This window comes from Elaeis guineensis, chromosome 7 (assembly GCF_000442705.2).
Source record: "Elaeis guineensis isolate ETL-2024a chromosome 7, EG11, whole genome shotgun sequence".
In the NCBI taxonomy this organism is placed as follows: domain Eukaryota; kingdom Viridiplantae; phylum Streptophyta; class Magnoliopsida; order Arecales; family Arecaceae; genus Elaeis; species Elaeis guineensis.
The window spans coordinates 103760596-103775899 of NC_025999.2; the positions used below are offsets into that span (position 1 = coordinate 103760596).

The following is a 15304-nucleotide window of genomic DNA, read 5'->3' on the forward strand; positions in this document are numbered from 1 at the left end:
GCCGGCGGTCGGCAGTGATGGCCGGCACCAAAAAATCAAAGAGAAGAAGAGGCCAATAGGAGGTCCCTTCTCCGATAAAATCCGACGACACCCATCACCAACAATTGTGCATAGAGGCACGGGAAGAAGGAGAGAGAAGTGAGGAAGAGGAGGAAGGCTTACCTCAGCCTCTGGTGATCCCGTCGGCGAGAAATCGTGGTGAGCACGAAACAAGGGCCGCGGCTTCAATCGGAGAAATCAGGAGGGAAGAGAGGGAGGAAGATCGGTGGGAGGTTTTTAGGAAGGGGGAGATCTTTTTATAGAGAGCCCTAGGACCTTTAGTGGTCATAGGATTCCTGATTCAGATGGTTTATCGGAGAAAAAAACTCCTATCGGAGTCTTCTTTTCGATTCTTTATTTTTTTTTTTTTAAACTTGGACTTGAGTCTTCTCAATCGGACTTGGGCTTGGGTCATGACGTTGATACCATCGTAGATTGTAATGTTTGAGAGGCCGTGAACTAAAGGTTCGTGATGGTGCAAACCACCTGTGATTGTTTGCATGCCCTCATTCAGCAATATGGTTGGAGCCTGGACCGGTTCTAATATTTTTTTTAGAATATAAATAGTGACGTCATTATTTTTTAAAAAAAATTCCGCCAAACCCGTTTGCAACCAGACCCGATCCAAACGATGGTCTCATGGTTATGGGCTTATGGTCCGGTCAGCGCCCTTATCGCTCAATACGCGCATCTCTCCCTCGTGGAACAGCAAACAGCAGTTAAAGCAGGCCTTTCATGAGCTACGTGTCTAGTTGTTATTCATGAAAAAGTTCGTCAGCTGTTCTACCGTTTCGTTGTACCGTTCCCCTTCCTTCCGTCTTCTCCCCGGCGATCAGCCGCCAGAGGTGCCACGTGTCAAGTATCTTGATGCATTATTTTTAACAGATATGACACGTCCGATCGGGTTGGACAGGGAAGGTTCGACCCATAATTCAGGGAATCCCTACTAGCTCTCCCTCCCAGCTTTTTCCTGCTTCCCCTCTTCTTCCCGGTGGAACATCCCCCCTCTTCTCCTCTCACACACAGTTGAAGGAAATTAGGTCGGAAGAATCCAAAAGGGGAACTCTATCTGAGGTACACTTTAATCCGATATCAGCTTTCTTTGGTCTCATTCGTTATCAGGGTTTTAGGGTTTCGATCTAGGGTTAGGGTTTGGAAGGAAATCCAGCTCCCGTATGTGTTATTGTTTAAACGCTTTGCCTCCTGATGGGAAAAAGACGTTGAATCCAGAACGGTTGATATATCCTTTCGTGGCGCTATAAAAAATGTTGTATTTTGTTTCAATTGTTCTTTGAATTCTCCTTTTTTGGTTGGGTCGTCCAAAAGTTGTAATCTTTCTGTAGGACTCCTTATTTGTCCTTCGCTAGTCGTATCTTAGTTACATTAAAATGCTTTCTTGAATATAAAATAGAATTAAAACGGCTAGGGAGCAGAATTGGATGCCACCCTTCGTTTCCTTTTGCAGGGGATGGCGGATGAATCTGGAGATGCCGCAGAAGTGCCTCCGGAGAAGGATTTGGAAGTGGTCTCTATGGGGGAGCCCAATGCCGGGAAACAAGCATGCGAGCCGGAGTCTCTGCCGGAGCCAGAGCCTGGTGGCGATCAGAAGACCACTGGAGCAGATGAGGGAGTCCCTCTTGTGGGGATGGTTTTCAAGACCTTTGAAGAAGTGTATGACTTCTATAACCAATATGCTCGTCGAACCGGATTCGGTACTAAGATTAGGAGGTCTTGGTACAGCCTCGAAGATGGGCAATGCAACAAGGTCACTTTCACCTGTTGCAAGGAGGGCAAGAGAGTGTACAAGAACTCTGAGCGCTGTAGCTCTTATCGCCTGAGGCTTTCAGCCAGAACAGACTGTCAGGCAAAGATTAAAGTGCAGAAGAGATATGCTGATGGGTTGTTCCATTTGACGGAAGTTGTTCTTGAGCACAACCATCCTGTTAACCCAGCGATGTCAAAGTATTTTCGGTCCCACAAAGACATATATGATGGAATGAAAAGGCAACCCATGATGCGCGCAAAGGGACAGAGAGAGGTTGCATCTGGTGAAAACGAGGATGAATGTTCTGCTGGAAAAGCAAGGTCTTCTTCTTTCCTTGGGCGGGAAGATGTCGAAGCCCTACAGCAGTTTTTGATTCAATTGCAGACTACAAATGCAAACTTCTTCCATCTGATGGATTTGGATGCAGAAGGACGTGTTAGAAATGTGTTCTGGGCTGATGGCAGGTCTAGAGCCGCATATCAGTATTTTGGTGATGTCATTGCATTTGATACAAGCTACTTGACGGGCAATTTTGAAACGGCTCTGGCTTCATTTGTAGGAGTGAATCATCATGGTCACTTAGTGTTGCTAGGCTGTGCATTGCTTTCGAATAGAAGTTCTGCCACATACAGGTGGTTATTTAAGGCATGGTTGTCATGCATGTCAGGAATTCCTCCTAATGCCATAATCACCGACCATTGTAAGGCCATACAAGAAGCAGTTGTTGAGGTTTTTCCAGGTGCTCGCCATCGTCTGTGTTTATGGCATGTAATGAAAAGGATGCAAGAATATTTGGGAGGGCATGCTGAATATAAGGCAATCAAAGGAACCATGAAAAAAGCAGTGTATGACTCTTTAGAAATTGATGAGTTTGAAGAAGTTTGGAAAAATATGATCGAGAAGTATGGGCTTAAAGAACATGAATGGCTCAAATCATTATATGAAAACAGATATTGTTGGGTCCCAGTTTTTGTGAAAGACACGTTCTGGGCAGGGATGTCTACCACGCAGCATAAAGAAAGTATGACTTCTTTTTTTGATGGATATATTTACCCAAAGACTTCTATAAAGCAATTTCTTTGCAAGTATGAGACAGCTACACAAAGCAAATATGAAAAGGAAATCCAAGCTGATCTAGATTCTTTCAGCAAGAGCCCCCAATTGATATCGAAATTCTACATGGAAGATCAACTGCGCAAGATTTACACAGTGGACATGTTCAAAAAATTTCAAGAAGAAGTAAAGGCAATATTGTATTGCATACCTTCACTAGTTAGGGTAGATGGGTCAGTCTCTACCTTCGAAGTGAAAGAACCTATACAAACGAAAGATGGTAATATGATGGAGAACAGAAATTATGAAGTTAGTTATAACTCACAGGAGCAGGATCTGCGATGTATATGTTGTTCTTTCCAATTTAGAGGTATTTTATGTAGGCATGCATTATCAGTGCTTAACTTTCTGGAGGTGTATGAAATTCCATCCCAATTTATTCTGGAACGGTGGCGAAAGGACTATAAGCACATTCATATCTTGCCTTCTTCTAATGATTCACTAGCTAATGGTCCCATGGAGCGCTACAATAATATATATAAGTTTTGCCTAAAATTTGCTGAGGTAGGGGCAATTGTTGATGATAATTATGAGGCTGTAATGAAAATTCTAAGTGAGGGAATGGAGGAATTGATTGCAAGTGATTGCTTAATTAGTGATCCTGAACTCAGGACCTATACCATGAATGGCAAAAGAAGTTTGATTAACGAAAATGATGAGATCCATGATCAAGTGCAAGTGAGGCGGAAAGGTCAGCCACTGAAAAAAAGGAAAGAATCTCTTGTGGAAAAGATAGTTAAGACAAGCAAGAAAAAGGTAAGAGTTTAGCGAGAGATATATTAGCAATGGTAGTCTTCATTGATGGATAATACTCTTTATCTCCAATCTTATATTAACAGGTCTCTCAAAGAAAACCACCAGTGGGTGGTCAAAGCGATATACTTCGTATTGCCCCAGATACGCCGCAGTTCGACACACCCATCTGGGCACAAGAAACCATCAGTCTAGCGGTCTGTTTCATATTCGCTATATTATGCTTCTTTGTCCTACGTGACTGCCTATTCTTTAATCAATTCTCCTTACATTTATTCTCATAGGAACAAGTGAACCCAACTAACTTATCAATTGGTAGCCATTTTGGAGTACCAGTGAACCACCAACATGCAATTGACAATCAGTCAGGAATGCGCTGGAGTTTTCAACAAATGTTTCAGGTTTGTATTTTAGATGCTTGTTTGGCTTTTATTTTGTTCTGTTATACTAGTATCAGATTTTTCCACCAATCTTGTTTGTGTATATTTATTGAGTATTCCTCTTGCATGATTATGTGGTTGATGTGCTTATTATGCAGCAAGCTCATACGCAAGAGGCACCTCCTGGCCCATGGGCTGGGTAGAATAGGGGGAATCAAATTGCAGAAAGGCAGCCATAGGTATGAAATAATCCATGGCAAGACACTTTCTGTTTTCTTATTCTTTGATATTTGTGCAATAAAGCATGTTCTTTGATAGAAAATGTTAGAAGGACTATGGTGTGGTGTAATATTGATTGCTTACAGAATGAAATGGTTGCGGGCATGCATTGATTTGCTTTAACGTTAGGACTAGTGCTGTGCCTTTCTGGCAACTACATTATTTTCCAATTATCTGCAGATCTCAATAGGTTTAGCATTGTTCTCGCAGGATTTTGAACAGCATTGTTCTATCTACTCCATGACTTTCTGAATAATGTAGGCTGCATCTCGAAAGAGATATTCATGCATTGGGATGGTTTTGCGAGTGAAACAAAAACGTTTGCTGGTCTGTGACTTCATATCCATATGCGGCCACACTTCGGAACTAATTTATGTATGCCATTTTTGATTGAGATTGCTAGGTGATGCCATTTTGAAAGAGATCCTACAAACATTGTATTGCACTTGGGATCATTAGATATATTCTTGTAGAAACCTTACTGATGGTTCTACTGTTGGTTGCTATGTGATTGTAGGAAGTGAGCATTGGGCCATACAGATTCCTTAGTTAAACACGTAATGGATCTTCAGATGTTATAGATGTCTGAAATATTAGTAATAGCTCTATTGCAACTAAAGCTGTACAGATGACACTTGTAGGATGTAGGTGGAGCATTATTGTCTAGCATAAATTTAGAAACTCTCTCATTTTTAATATTGAATAGTATGTCCAAATAGTGGATGATTGTAATGGCTAGGAGTGTGTTGAAGGGGATCCCCACATGGGGGAAATCGTAGTAGCGAGTGTTTTAATTTGGTCAGCTAAGTTGTGGAGGTTCTAACTAGTAAGAGAACAATATTGGCTTAAGAACCAAATGGAATACCAAGTTCAAGTGAGTTTAAGTAGGATAAGATGAGGCCCAAACCGGATATTGACTGAAATCTGAATTTGATATAAAACAAAAGGGGGTTGGCTTCTTAACCTATCTGTTAAAGAAAGCCTAGAGGTTTGAAGGGCACCAAATGAATAGAAGAAAACATAATATTACCAATCAATAATAACTAGAGAACAAAGATTGCATAACGAGTTTAGGGAAAAAAAAATTGTTTTCATGGAAAGAAGATGTTTTGTTCAACAAATTTTCTTATATAAGCAATTTAATGGCAATTTAGAGTGTGGAAGATTTTGCGAATCATGTCTTAATTTCAGAAAAAGTTTGTGATAGTGTTTGGAGTGCTTACTTCATGGGTGATGAGAAGAAAAGGCATGTTGAATGGGTGATTTGAGGTGCCAAAGACATCAACATAAGAGCAATTACCAAGAATAGCGAATAGTTGTGCAAAAATCAACATTATGTAGCCAAATATTTTGCCATTATTTTGCAGAAGTTGTTTTGATGTGTTTTATCTTATATGTGATAAAATGTTGATACATGAGACAAGGAAATGATCAATATTGAACGACAATTTTGAGAGGAATTTCCACATACAAGACATTAATGAAGAGGAAAGGCATGTTGAATGGGTAATTTTACGTGCCAAAGACATCCAATAAGAGCAATTATCATGTGTAAGGAGCACTCGTGCAAATATAACCAATTATTTTGCTATTATAAATATAGAAGTCATTTTGGTGCATTTTATTTTAAATATGATAAGGTATTAGTCAATGAGACCAGGGAAAGGGTGAATAACTGAAGTTATTGTGCAAATTTCCAAATATAAGACATTAAACTAGAATTATGGTAGGAACTTGCCATACTCCATGTTCATCCTGACTTGTGTAAAATTTAGAGAAACCCTTTAGTTTTATGCTATGCTATTGCATATGCTGAAATTTAGGGATGTGAGGACAATTTATCCTATGACTTTGTTATTCAAAAAAGGGCTTTGGGGAGCTTATTTGAAGAGCTTATCTGGTTGGTTATGAGAAGGCGTATCAAATTGGTACATGCTGCAGTAGTAAAGACACCTCTATAAGTGCAATAGCTGGAGCGTAAGTAATATACAGGCATAGCCTCTATAGGCAATATGCCTTAAACAAGGGTAAGTAATGTTTTTTCCCTCACCTTTTTATGGTTCACATTTGTATATATCTAAAGTTCTTTACTATTGAGTTATTTTGCAGATAGAATGCCAGTTAGACTGGGGATGGTAAATGTCAACTAGAATTATGGTGGGAATTTGAAAAAATAAGACAATAAACCAGGATTACAATATCTACTTGCATTTGTTTCTTTGTCAAAGCTGGCTGAACCTTGTACGGTTGCTAATTGGTTGCATAAGCTTAAAACTAGGTGTGTAAATTAGTTGAGCTGTGCTGTGGTCGGTAAGGACTGCTTTAGTCATTGGTGCGAAAATTGGCTTACAGGACAATATACCTAAATAGTTGTAGTCCAATGTAATTGGAGCTAGATTCAGTCTTAGGTTTTAAATTTTTGATTTAAGGCTAATCGCAAGAAAGATTTTGGGCAAGACATGAGAAAATGCCTGAGCCTGGGCTACGTTTGTCCATATTCTAGGCTACCCACAAGCCTGAGTGATCATTCTAGTTTCACGGCATGCACGAGTAGAACGAATAGGTAGGCCCGACTTTCCTCCACTTGCTGGAGATCTAACATTAATTTATAGATGGTTGTATGCTTGTGAGCTAGCCCTAAAGATGCTTTTAAATTCTGTTGTGTTATAACTTCATCCATGAATCGAGACCCTTATGGAAGGTATAGAATTTCTTGGCTTAAATTTGGGAATTTTGGATTAGAGTACATGTTAGTGCAAGTTTGGTGAAGTAAAGGTGGGGAATCAAAGGCCACCAGGCTTATAGGAAAGATCACCAAAGCAAATCTTTTCGCCATAGCTTTCATATAATATGATGAACAAGGAGATAGAATAAAAATATCTCATGCATAATTGAGCTGTTTGATTGAGTGGTACTGTGTATATGAAAGCTCATGCTCTGGTTGAATGTCCTTGATATGGATAACAGCACGCCTTCTCACTTGTATTTTGGGGAATCCTTCTTTGTTCTGACTATGTTATCTTAATTTCTCTTTTTAATTCCATAGCGTCGGTTCTTTCTTGTTGCTGCACCATGACAATCTCCTATTTGTGAATTATGTTAGGATTTCTTAGGTTTCGTATTCCTGTGACCTTTTTTCCTGATAGCTGACTGACGTCATCTCTCTAATTTTAAGGGATCAAAGAGGCTTGAATTTATTGAAATACGTGCTTCCTTTATCTCGCATGTTATCATTGATTTCTTTTGATGTGCTTTTTTTTCTTTTGCAAGGCTTCTGTGCTATCACTGTATTCCATCTTAGTTTGCGTTGTTTTTTCAATCCAGATTCCAAGGATACTTGTGTATTGCATCAAGGGGCGGTGCGTGTCCATATTGGAGCCCTTGACAAGGCGAGAAATTGCCCCCGAGGGTGGCTAAGATGTGAGATTGTGGTGCCAGGAAGAGCGAATGTATAATTTTGTATCGATCACTCTTCGTTTTATGACTTCTTTCTTTTTGAATGGCCTAGTCATGTTGGGTTCACGACACAGATTGTCCAATCTGCGGATGTGCTTGTGTTGCTTCTTGACGATGTTATTCTTTCTTTCTTTTTATCTTGTTTTTCTTTTCTGGAGACATACAGTGAGGAGATCATCCCTGCGGCTCAAATTGGAGATTTCTCGCAAATTGAGAGTTCATAAGTGGTAGGCGGATGCTTTTGTTGCCTTTTTTTTCTTAAAAAAAAAAAAAAAAGAAAAAGAAAAAGATATGATATGCGTTTAGCCATGGCTATATTGGGATGGAGCCCATTGCGATCAGCATTGTGAGCCTAAACTTGGTATTGCATTTCAACATTCAGTGCTACCCAAAAGATTTTGGCAGGCGAAGATAATTGGGTGAAAGAGACTAGCGTCTGAATGAAGATTTATTAGCGTACAACGACCTATGTTTGGTCGCCAGACACTTTGCAACCCCTTAAGTCTTCATATATCAGAGAGTGAGCGGTGCTTCGATGTACAAAAAAGGCCTGCTCCAGAGGCCCTCGCAAATAAATGATCTATTCATAGAAGCCGACAGACTGTAGTCTGAGAGCGCTTAGCTATATATTTGGCCATTGGTGTCAACAGCTTATTCAACAGCAATCCCTTGTCTGTTCTGATATCATGGCTTTTATCTTCTTTTTCCTTGGCTGCCACCGAGTGGAAGCTGATCTTCAAGAACCTTGAAAACATTAGAAGAGACTAATACACACCTTCCTAGATCCAAACTTGTGCTTCTACGCTACTGGAAGATGTGGCCAACTTCTGGATGGTTCCACTTTGGTTGCTGCAAGCAGAACGACAAAATCTTAGGAATGGTAGCAGGACATCCCTGAAGCCTGAATAATGAAGTAAGAAAATAGGTTTTGAAACAGTTCTTGCACAGATTTATATCACGCTTGACTACAACAGGAATCCTTATGATGGCTATAATTTGACATGCCAATATTTTAAGAACTTAATAATTAAGTTGTATATTGATCAATGTCAACCTTAGATATCAATCATACCATTTGATGTCAAGCATTTTTATGCCACCTGTCATTGATTATATAGCTCCATTAACGTGCTCCACATGTGCTCCGCCCGTGACGGTTACAATGCGCATTTTTTTATGTAGCCATATCACTGGTCTGGATACCTCCTACTTCCAGATTCAAATGCCCTTAGAACCTGAGATCCTTGGACACCCTGCCAAGGGGACATGACTCGAGGTGATCTACAAATGGAGCAACGAGCTGAATTTATTTTTCCTTTTTAAGAAGAAAGGATGCAAACGCTGAAGTTGTCATGTCTTACTCATCAAGCAGTCCAATTATTAAAAAAATAAAAAACATAGAGCAGGAAAATTATTCAAAAAATGGTTTCAGAAATACAATAGTGGTTTTCAGGATAATGTGGCTGATGAATCATAAGCTCCCAGTTCTCCTGGATGTTACTGCAACACTACCTATCCTTTGCAACAGATTAGGCACAAACAAAAATGCCTAATGAACGGATCCATTCATTGTACGAGAAGATATTCGTTGCAACGGTGATACCATGTCAAACTTGTAACAACTCAATCAAAAATCAGAAATCAATGGAACAGTATAGGATATCATCACAGAAATCGATGAAATACACGGCAATCGGTGAAATACAAGTGTTTTTATTGGATTGTGATAAATTTGACATGATATCACCGTTGCAACAAAGTTCTTTTCCCATTGTACAAACGACCGTATGCAGGAATAAATTTACAGTGGATATGCCATCTGTCAAAATTCTTACAACCAACTTGAAATTAGGTTGGTCATTCCTTTTTCACCTCTAGACAGTACATAGAAAAGTCATTAACATCAAACACAATTAAATACATACAATAACTTCAGTGTAGAAGAAAAACTGTAAGTTGACAACACTTACACCAGAGAGAAAAAGAGATCCTTTTATTTATGACATTGAGCTGAATGCTGATAGAATCTATTTATCCTTGCTTCTTCAAAAGGCCTATTCCCTCTGGATGTAATATTATATCTATGAGAACATTAATGTGACCGCTGAATCCATATTCGTGGTCCTTGCAGATGTAGGTTATGAAACTGCTTCGGGTAATAGAAAACTAACAAGGTGTTATTCAAATTTGTAGCCTACAAGCAGTTCTCCAGGCATTAACAGAAACCACTAGGTGTTACCACCTGTACCCGAAACACCCAAGGAACATTCTTTTGGCTGGCTTCATCAATTTCCCAGACATCCTATCTGTTCAAGAAGATATCAAACAAACAAAACAACCATAACAGAATTCATTAATAAAATTAATAAGAAGGTACTAATCATATTACTTGTGACATGAAAACAAAACCATATCATCAAGGCTGCAACTAAAATACTGAACTTTATTAAACTCCAGAAACTATAATAGTTGAAATACAAGTCATCTTTGTCTTTTCTAGGACAGAGAATAATGCTACAGAATCATGGAAACTTAACATGTTTATTGACACAGAAACAAGCTCATAGCCCAGTAATGACACGGCAGGAATGTTTACATGTGTCAAAAAACCATGTATAATGTTGTTGTCTCTAGCATTAATGTCATAACAACTGAATGAAAGAATTCAAAGGAGTCAATAAAGTGAAGAAGTTAGCTTTCCCATCAAGCAATGCACCTTCACTATTATTTGATTCCACTGCAAACAATTTATTGCCGCTAATGCCTGACACACTTCAAAAAGAGGTATAAACTTCTTCACCATGAAATACGCTCCATGAAACAAAGCATAAATGGTAAAAGATAATCTTGTCCGTCCTACTCATATGCTAGTTCTTTTTTTGCTGGAATACTCATATGCTAGTTCAACACTGCTCTATCAATATTTCAGCCCTTTTCTTGTTACACCACTTGACTTGTGGTCTGTGATTATTACCATATAAGCGGTCACAATGGGAAACTTCTGGCAAATCTTGTAAAGTCTTGTCTGGCAGCTCAAGCATTTATTCAAAACTAGTGCTCCAGGAGGAAGATTAACTAATCTAAAAATAGGTAAGTTACAGGCTTACACTCAACCCAGGGTGACCAGTAACCAAATCCAAGGCAGCCACATACCCCGTTCAAGGTCAAGTAACCTATGACTGAAAGGAGACAACCCCAATTTTAACGAGCCTTATGACTCGCAGATACATAGCAGTACCAATGCATCTTAAGTAAAAGGAAACTTAGCAAAAACAAAAGGCACCATAACTACCAGCAGAAGAAATGACCATAGAAATGGACAAATTATCTGAATCTTCTTCTCCCTCTTCCCCTTCCTCTGAACTCTCTTCTGCCATCATTCTTCCTCTCTTCTGCCCCACCAAAGTTGAACATGCTCAACCGTATCTGTTCTGCCTCTGCCTGTCCAGTCTTTCCCTAAAGACATTGCAAGAACCAGTATCAGTAGTACAACAGCAATAGTTTTGAATATGATGAACTTGAATAGAACAGGTGCCAAAAAGACACTAACGTGGATATCTTCTAAATCCATTTGACTCTGAAGCTGTCGAGCTAGCTCCTCATCATGGCTAACATCTTGGACTTCCCCTGTCACTATGGGCTTCCAGTTAGTGCCTTTTCTCCTTTCCCATTCATCTAAAGTGAAAACTGGAGTCTCCTCTTGTCTGGCTTTATATCTTTGTTTGTAACCCCTAGGATGCTTGTCTTCATGTGATGGCTGGTTCATTTTCTGCAGAAGCTTCTGTGCAGCAGCTTGGTTTTGAACAGGAGCAGCTTCACTCACTGTCAATGCAGCAGCAGAAATATCAGAACCAGCTTAACAAAGCGAGGTGGCTATAGTTTTACAAAGCTCCAGATAATGGAGAGTGATATACCTTCTTTTGGCCTGGCATCAGAACTACAAGGTTTATCTTCAGCTCTTTCAGTTACAGAGTCCTTTTTTGGCTCATTGACCATCTTATCTGCCCCTGGATCATTAAAATGATGTCCTTTGTGTACCACATGATGGATTTTATGTCCTACTTGTCTACCATCAGCTTCTGAAATTTTATGAGAAGAAACTTCCAGGCTGAATCAGGCAAATCTACCATACTCCAGATTTATGAAAGATGATCTTCAAAATAATAGTAAACTTTGGTCATGGAATTCAGTGAAACCATATATGTGTCTATTACAAGCTTTTAGTTTCCATATTCAATGGACACTGGATTTCTAAAGTTTCCCATGATTTTGCTTTGTCCAAGGATTTAACCCGTCTACATGCACTAGCAAAAATATATTATGATATGCATATTGTTTGGTAAGAAATCATGATTTTTTTATATGTACAGTTCAGTATGGGCATGGATATCTTTAACAATATAAAGCCTCTTAATGTGGTTGCCTGACTTTTTAGTATTAGAGAACAATTATGAGGCATTAACATGATAAAAAGGAGCAGTAGTCACATTTCCTGCTGCCAAGCGTGTGATAAGTTGTTGAAAATCTAAAAGTGTGCCCTAAAAGTCCCGAAGACTTTTCATACACAATACAAGAGAAATAATGTGTTGAAAATAGGAAAAAAGGATAACATATATGGAAAAGAATATATAAAGCTTGCAGTGAGAACAGATATCCAAATCAAATACATAAAGTCAACTACTAGCAAATTCATACACATATGCGTATGGACACATACATATACACAACATGAACAGCAAATACACATATATGTATGTATGTATGTATGTTTTTGTGTTTTTATGTGTTTGTACACTATCCTAACGGAAACCGACAAATTCTAGATCCTATTTGGAGTCCTAATCCCACTAGCAAAATACTGGATTCTTCTATTGGGTTCCAAATACTGGAATTTTAGAATGGACCGGACTAGATTATCAAGTGATCAACTGCCTCCTGATACCAACACTTTCCCTACCAAGAGAACCAACATGTTTTTAATTTCCAAATTCTTGGAAAGCAATATTACATAACTGAAATGCTAATATGGATGCAGAACTGCAACTCTAAAATCAACAAATTTTCTATGAAAGAGGTTGAATACCATGAGAACTATGTAGTTGGTCCACCCGACATGGAAGCGCTCCAATATGTAACTTCTCAAATGGAGGAGGACCAGTGCCATCATCATCCTGAGATAACTTCAGGGATAAGCGAGAAAAACCTGAATATTTCTGACTCATTTGCCACTCTTCATGGAGACATTGTACGGTACCTCCCATTACAGTCACAACTTCAGAATTCAGACACAATATCCCATTATGTATTGGAATTTTGTTCTCTAAGCGGATCTAATGCCAATTGTCAATGAAGAGGGAAGAAAAGAAGGTAGGTGAGTCAATACATACATCATATATACCATAAACAGTAACATCATATCATGATCCCATATTTAAAAAACAAAAATATGTCAGTAGAACACTAATATGGCTGTAAAAGGAACTAAATAACTAATTGGTCTACAGTTGATTAACAAACCTTAGTACCAGGAATTATCTCCTCAGTGATAGATGGAATTGGGGCATATTCTACAGCAATTACTTCAGAGTGCCCATCAGTAAGAACAAATCGAAGGAGACGACGATGATGCTGTGAGTTTTTGAAGGAAGCATCAATGCTGCTTAGGTATATATCCCGTGAAGAAACTACCTGCACAGAATACAACGCTGTGTATGACCAAACAAATTATGCCATAAAAAGGGCTACAATTATGTGAAGTTTAACACTAAACTAGATGAAAAGAAAATTTCCTGATCCACTTCCCAAATCCGCAATGAATAGTTCCTAAATACAAATATACACTAGACGAAATTCACAAAAAAAAAGAAAAAAAATGCTGGAAATAAGTTTAACATAACTGAAAAAGCAGTTAATATAGATACCTAATTAAATCCACCAGCAGCATGAATCGAGATCCGTCAAATACGCAGTTATATAAAAGTCGAATAAAAAAATGGATGAAATAAAACATACATAACCCACTTTGTAACATTAACAGTATCCAAAACAACTCGACAAATGTTAATTTTTTTTTATGACAAAAAAGGGGTAATAAAGAAAAGAGCAAGAGCAACGAAGATGGTTTCTTCCATTAACGGGAAAGATTCTTCAACTTGGGGGCTCACAAAGAGATCCCGTTTCCTCCTATAGGCCCTAGAAGTTAGAAAAACCATCCATGTTCAAAAGAGAACAACTTAGCTTAAGGAGAAGCGATCCAAGACGTAGTGGCTTACGAATAACCCTCTCCTTTCCCTGTAACACTCCGGGAAAGACCCTAGTTCTTTTATCACTACAACGATCCCGCGTCAAATGCAGATCAAACACTAATATACAGTAAGAAAAGGAATGATCCTGAGAAAGTAAAATGACAATGACCGAATCTTGAGGGAAAAGATGGACAGACATCGAAAGCAAAAGCAAAAGGGATTTTTTCCTGACACCTGCAAGACTATGGGGCCTCGGAGATGGGAGGATTTCTTCAAAGAGAAGGCGTCGGGGATCGATTTCCCTCCGAACGATCGCAAATCCATGTTCAAGAGCTCCGACTCGATCATTTCCACGGCCGACGAGGAAGAGGAGGAAGACGAGGAAGCCTCGTAGCTCCGGATAAGAGCTCGCATCTCCCCGTCGAGGTCTCCGAAACGCCATCCCCTCGACGTTAGGGCTTCTAAAACACCCTCCACAGCGGCGTCGGTGCTCCTCTCCATCTCCTTTCCGCTCTTGGCTCTTTCTCAGTTTCTCTCCGGACCGGCTCTCAACTCTCTCTCCCCACCGTCTCACGTGTTTTCTCGCCGGAAAGAGATTCGGGGAGACGGCAAACTAGCGGTGGCTTTAAATGGCCAGTTTAACGTGGAGACGGCAAACCATATGCCGTTGATGTGGATTCGGCGTCTTGTTCCATTCCGGTAATCGTGATCATACCCTGTTTAAAACTTTTATTTTTATAAACGGATAATTGTATAAATAAAAAAGTATAATTTGAGCTTATATTCTTAAGAAATTAATAATTTGATAATAATAGGTAATTTAATTTCACGATCAAAATCCTCGAATTTGATATATATTACAAAAATACTCAGCAATCAAAATTCATGTTTTGGTATTTTTTTAAACTAATCCAAGTCTCAAAATAGATAATTTCAATAATATAATACTATGCTTTGCTATAATTTAATAATCAAAATTTAGTGAATTTAAATATATTTATTTTCAAATTTGTATGTCATGAAATCATATGATGATGGATGTCTGATCCAGTCATCCTATAATATATTTTATCTCACTAGTATATTTAGTATTGTTAATTTTTGTACCCACTTAATGCATATAGTAGAACCTATAAAAAAATATATAAATTTGGTTTTTTAGATCAATTATATAATATAGATTACATTTAATGATGTAGATTTTCAATTTGACTTGTTATTGTTGAATTTAAAATTATTACCTTTTTTTTTATAAGTTAATAGTCCAACTCAAA

At 38.6% G+C, this 15304-nt stretch overlaps 2 protein-coding genes across 3 annotated transcripts; one reads left to right on the forward strand and one right to left on the reverse strand.

The window, feature by feature from the left end:
- The first annotated feature begins 933 nt into the window (after nucleotides 1-933).
- LOC105047875 (protein FAR1-RELATED SEQUENCE 6) lies at nucleotides 934-7856 on the forward strand. The gene is made up of 6 exons (XM_010926991.4): nucleotides 934-1113; nucleotides 1505-3673; nucleotides 3757-3867; nucleotides 3955-4071; nucleotides 4209-4289; nucleotides 7654-7856. The coding sequence occupies exons 2-5, from the start codon at nucleotides 1508-1510 to the stop codon at nucleotides 4251-4253; spliced, it is 2439 nt and encodes an 812-aa protein (XP_010925293.1). The 5' UTR covers nucleotides 934-1113; nucleotides 1505-1507; the 3' UTR covers nucleotides 4254-4289; nucleotides 7654-7856.
- Nucleotides 7857-9573: 1717 nt separating this feature from the next.
- LOC105047874 (uncharacterized) lies at nucleotides 9574-14645 on the reverse strand. 2 transcript variants are annotated; one of them, XM_010926990.4, is made up of 7 exons: nucleotides 14265-14645; nucleotides 13303-13473; nucleotides 12869-13115; nucleotides 11700-11864; nucleotides 11336-11607; nucleotides 11094-11241; nucleotides 9574-10091 (listed from the first exon to the last, which is right to left on the reverse strand). In XM_010926990.4, the coding sequence occupies exons 1-6, from the start codon at nucleotides 14529-14531 to the stop codon at nucleotides 11110-11112; spliced, it is 1254 nt and encodes a 417-aa protein (XP_010925292.1). In that variant the 5' UTR covers nucleotides 14532-14645; the 3' UTR covers nucleotides 9574-10091; nucleotides 11094-11109. The 2 variants fall into 2 exon arrangements, with proteins under 2 accessions (XP_010925292.1, XP_010925291.1); XM_010926989.3 differs by having other exon boundaries at nucleotides 11078-11241; nucleotides 14265-14643.
- Between the last annotated feature and the right edge of the window lie 659 nt (nucleotides 14646-15304).

Bases quoted from the DNA above. Each gene is read 5' to 3' on its own strand.
- LOC105047875 (XM_010926991.4), top strand. From the start codon at position 1,508: ATGGCGGATGAATCTGGAGATGCCGCAGAAGTGCCTCCGGAGAAGGAT. The intron at 3,674-3,756 runs GTAAGAGTTTAG...TTATATTAACAG, and splicing joins TTAAGACAAGCAAGAAAAAG to GTCTCTCAAAGAAAACCACC. The intron at 3,868-3,954 runs GTCTGTTTCATA...TTATTCTCATAG, and splicing joins AAGAAACCATCAGTCTAGCG to GAACAAGTGAACCCAACTAA.
- LOC105047874 (XM_010926990.4), bottom strand. From the start codon at position 14,531: ATGGAGAGGAGCACCGACGCCGCTGTGGAGGGTGTTTTAGAAGCCCTA. The intron at 11,865-12,868 runs GTATTCAACCTC...ATAAAATTTCAG, and splicing joins CCAACTACATAGTTCTCATG to AAGCTGATGGTAGACAAGTA. The intron at 11,608-11,699 runs GTATATCACTCT...CTGCATTGACAG, and splicing joins TGATGCCAGGCCAAAAGAAG to TGAGTGAAGCTGCTCCTGTT.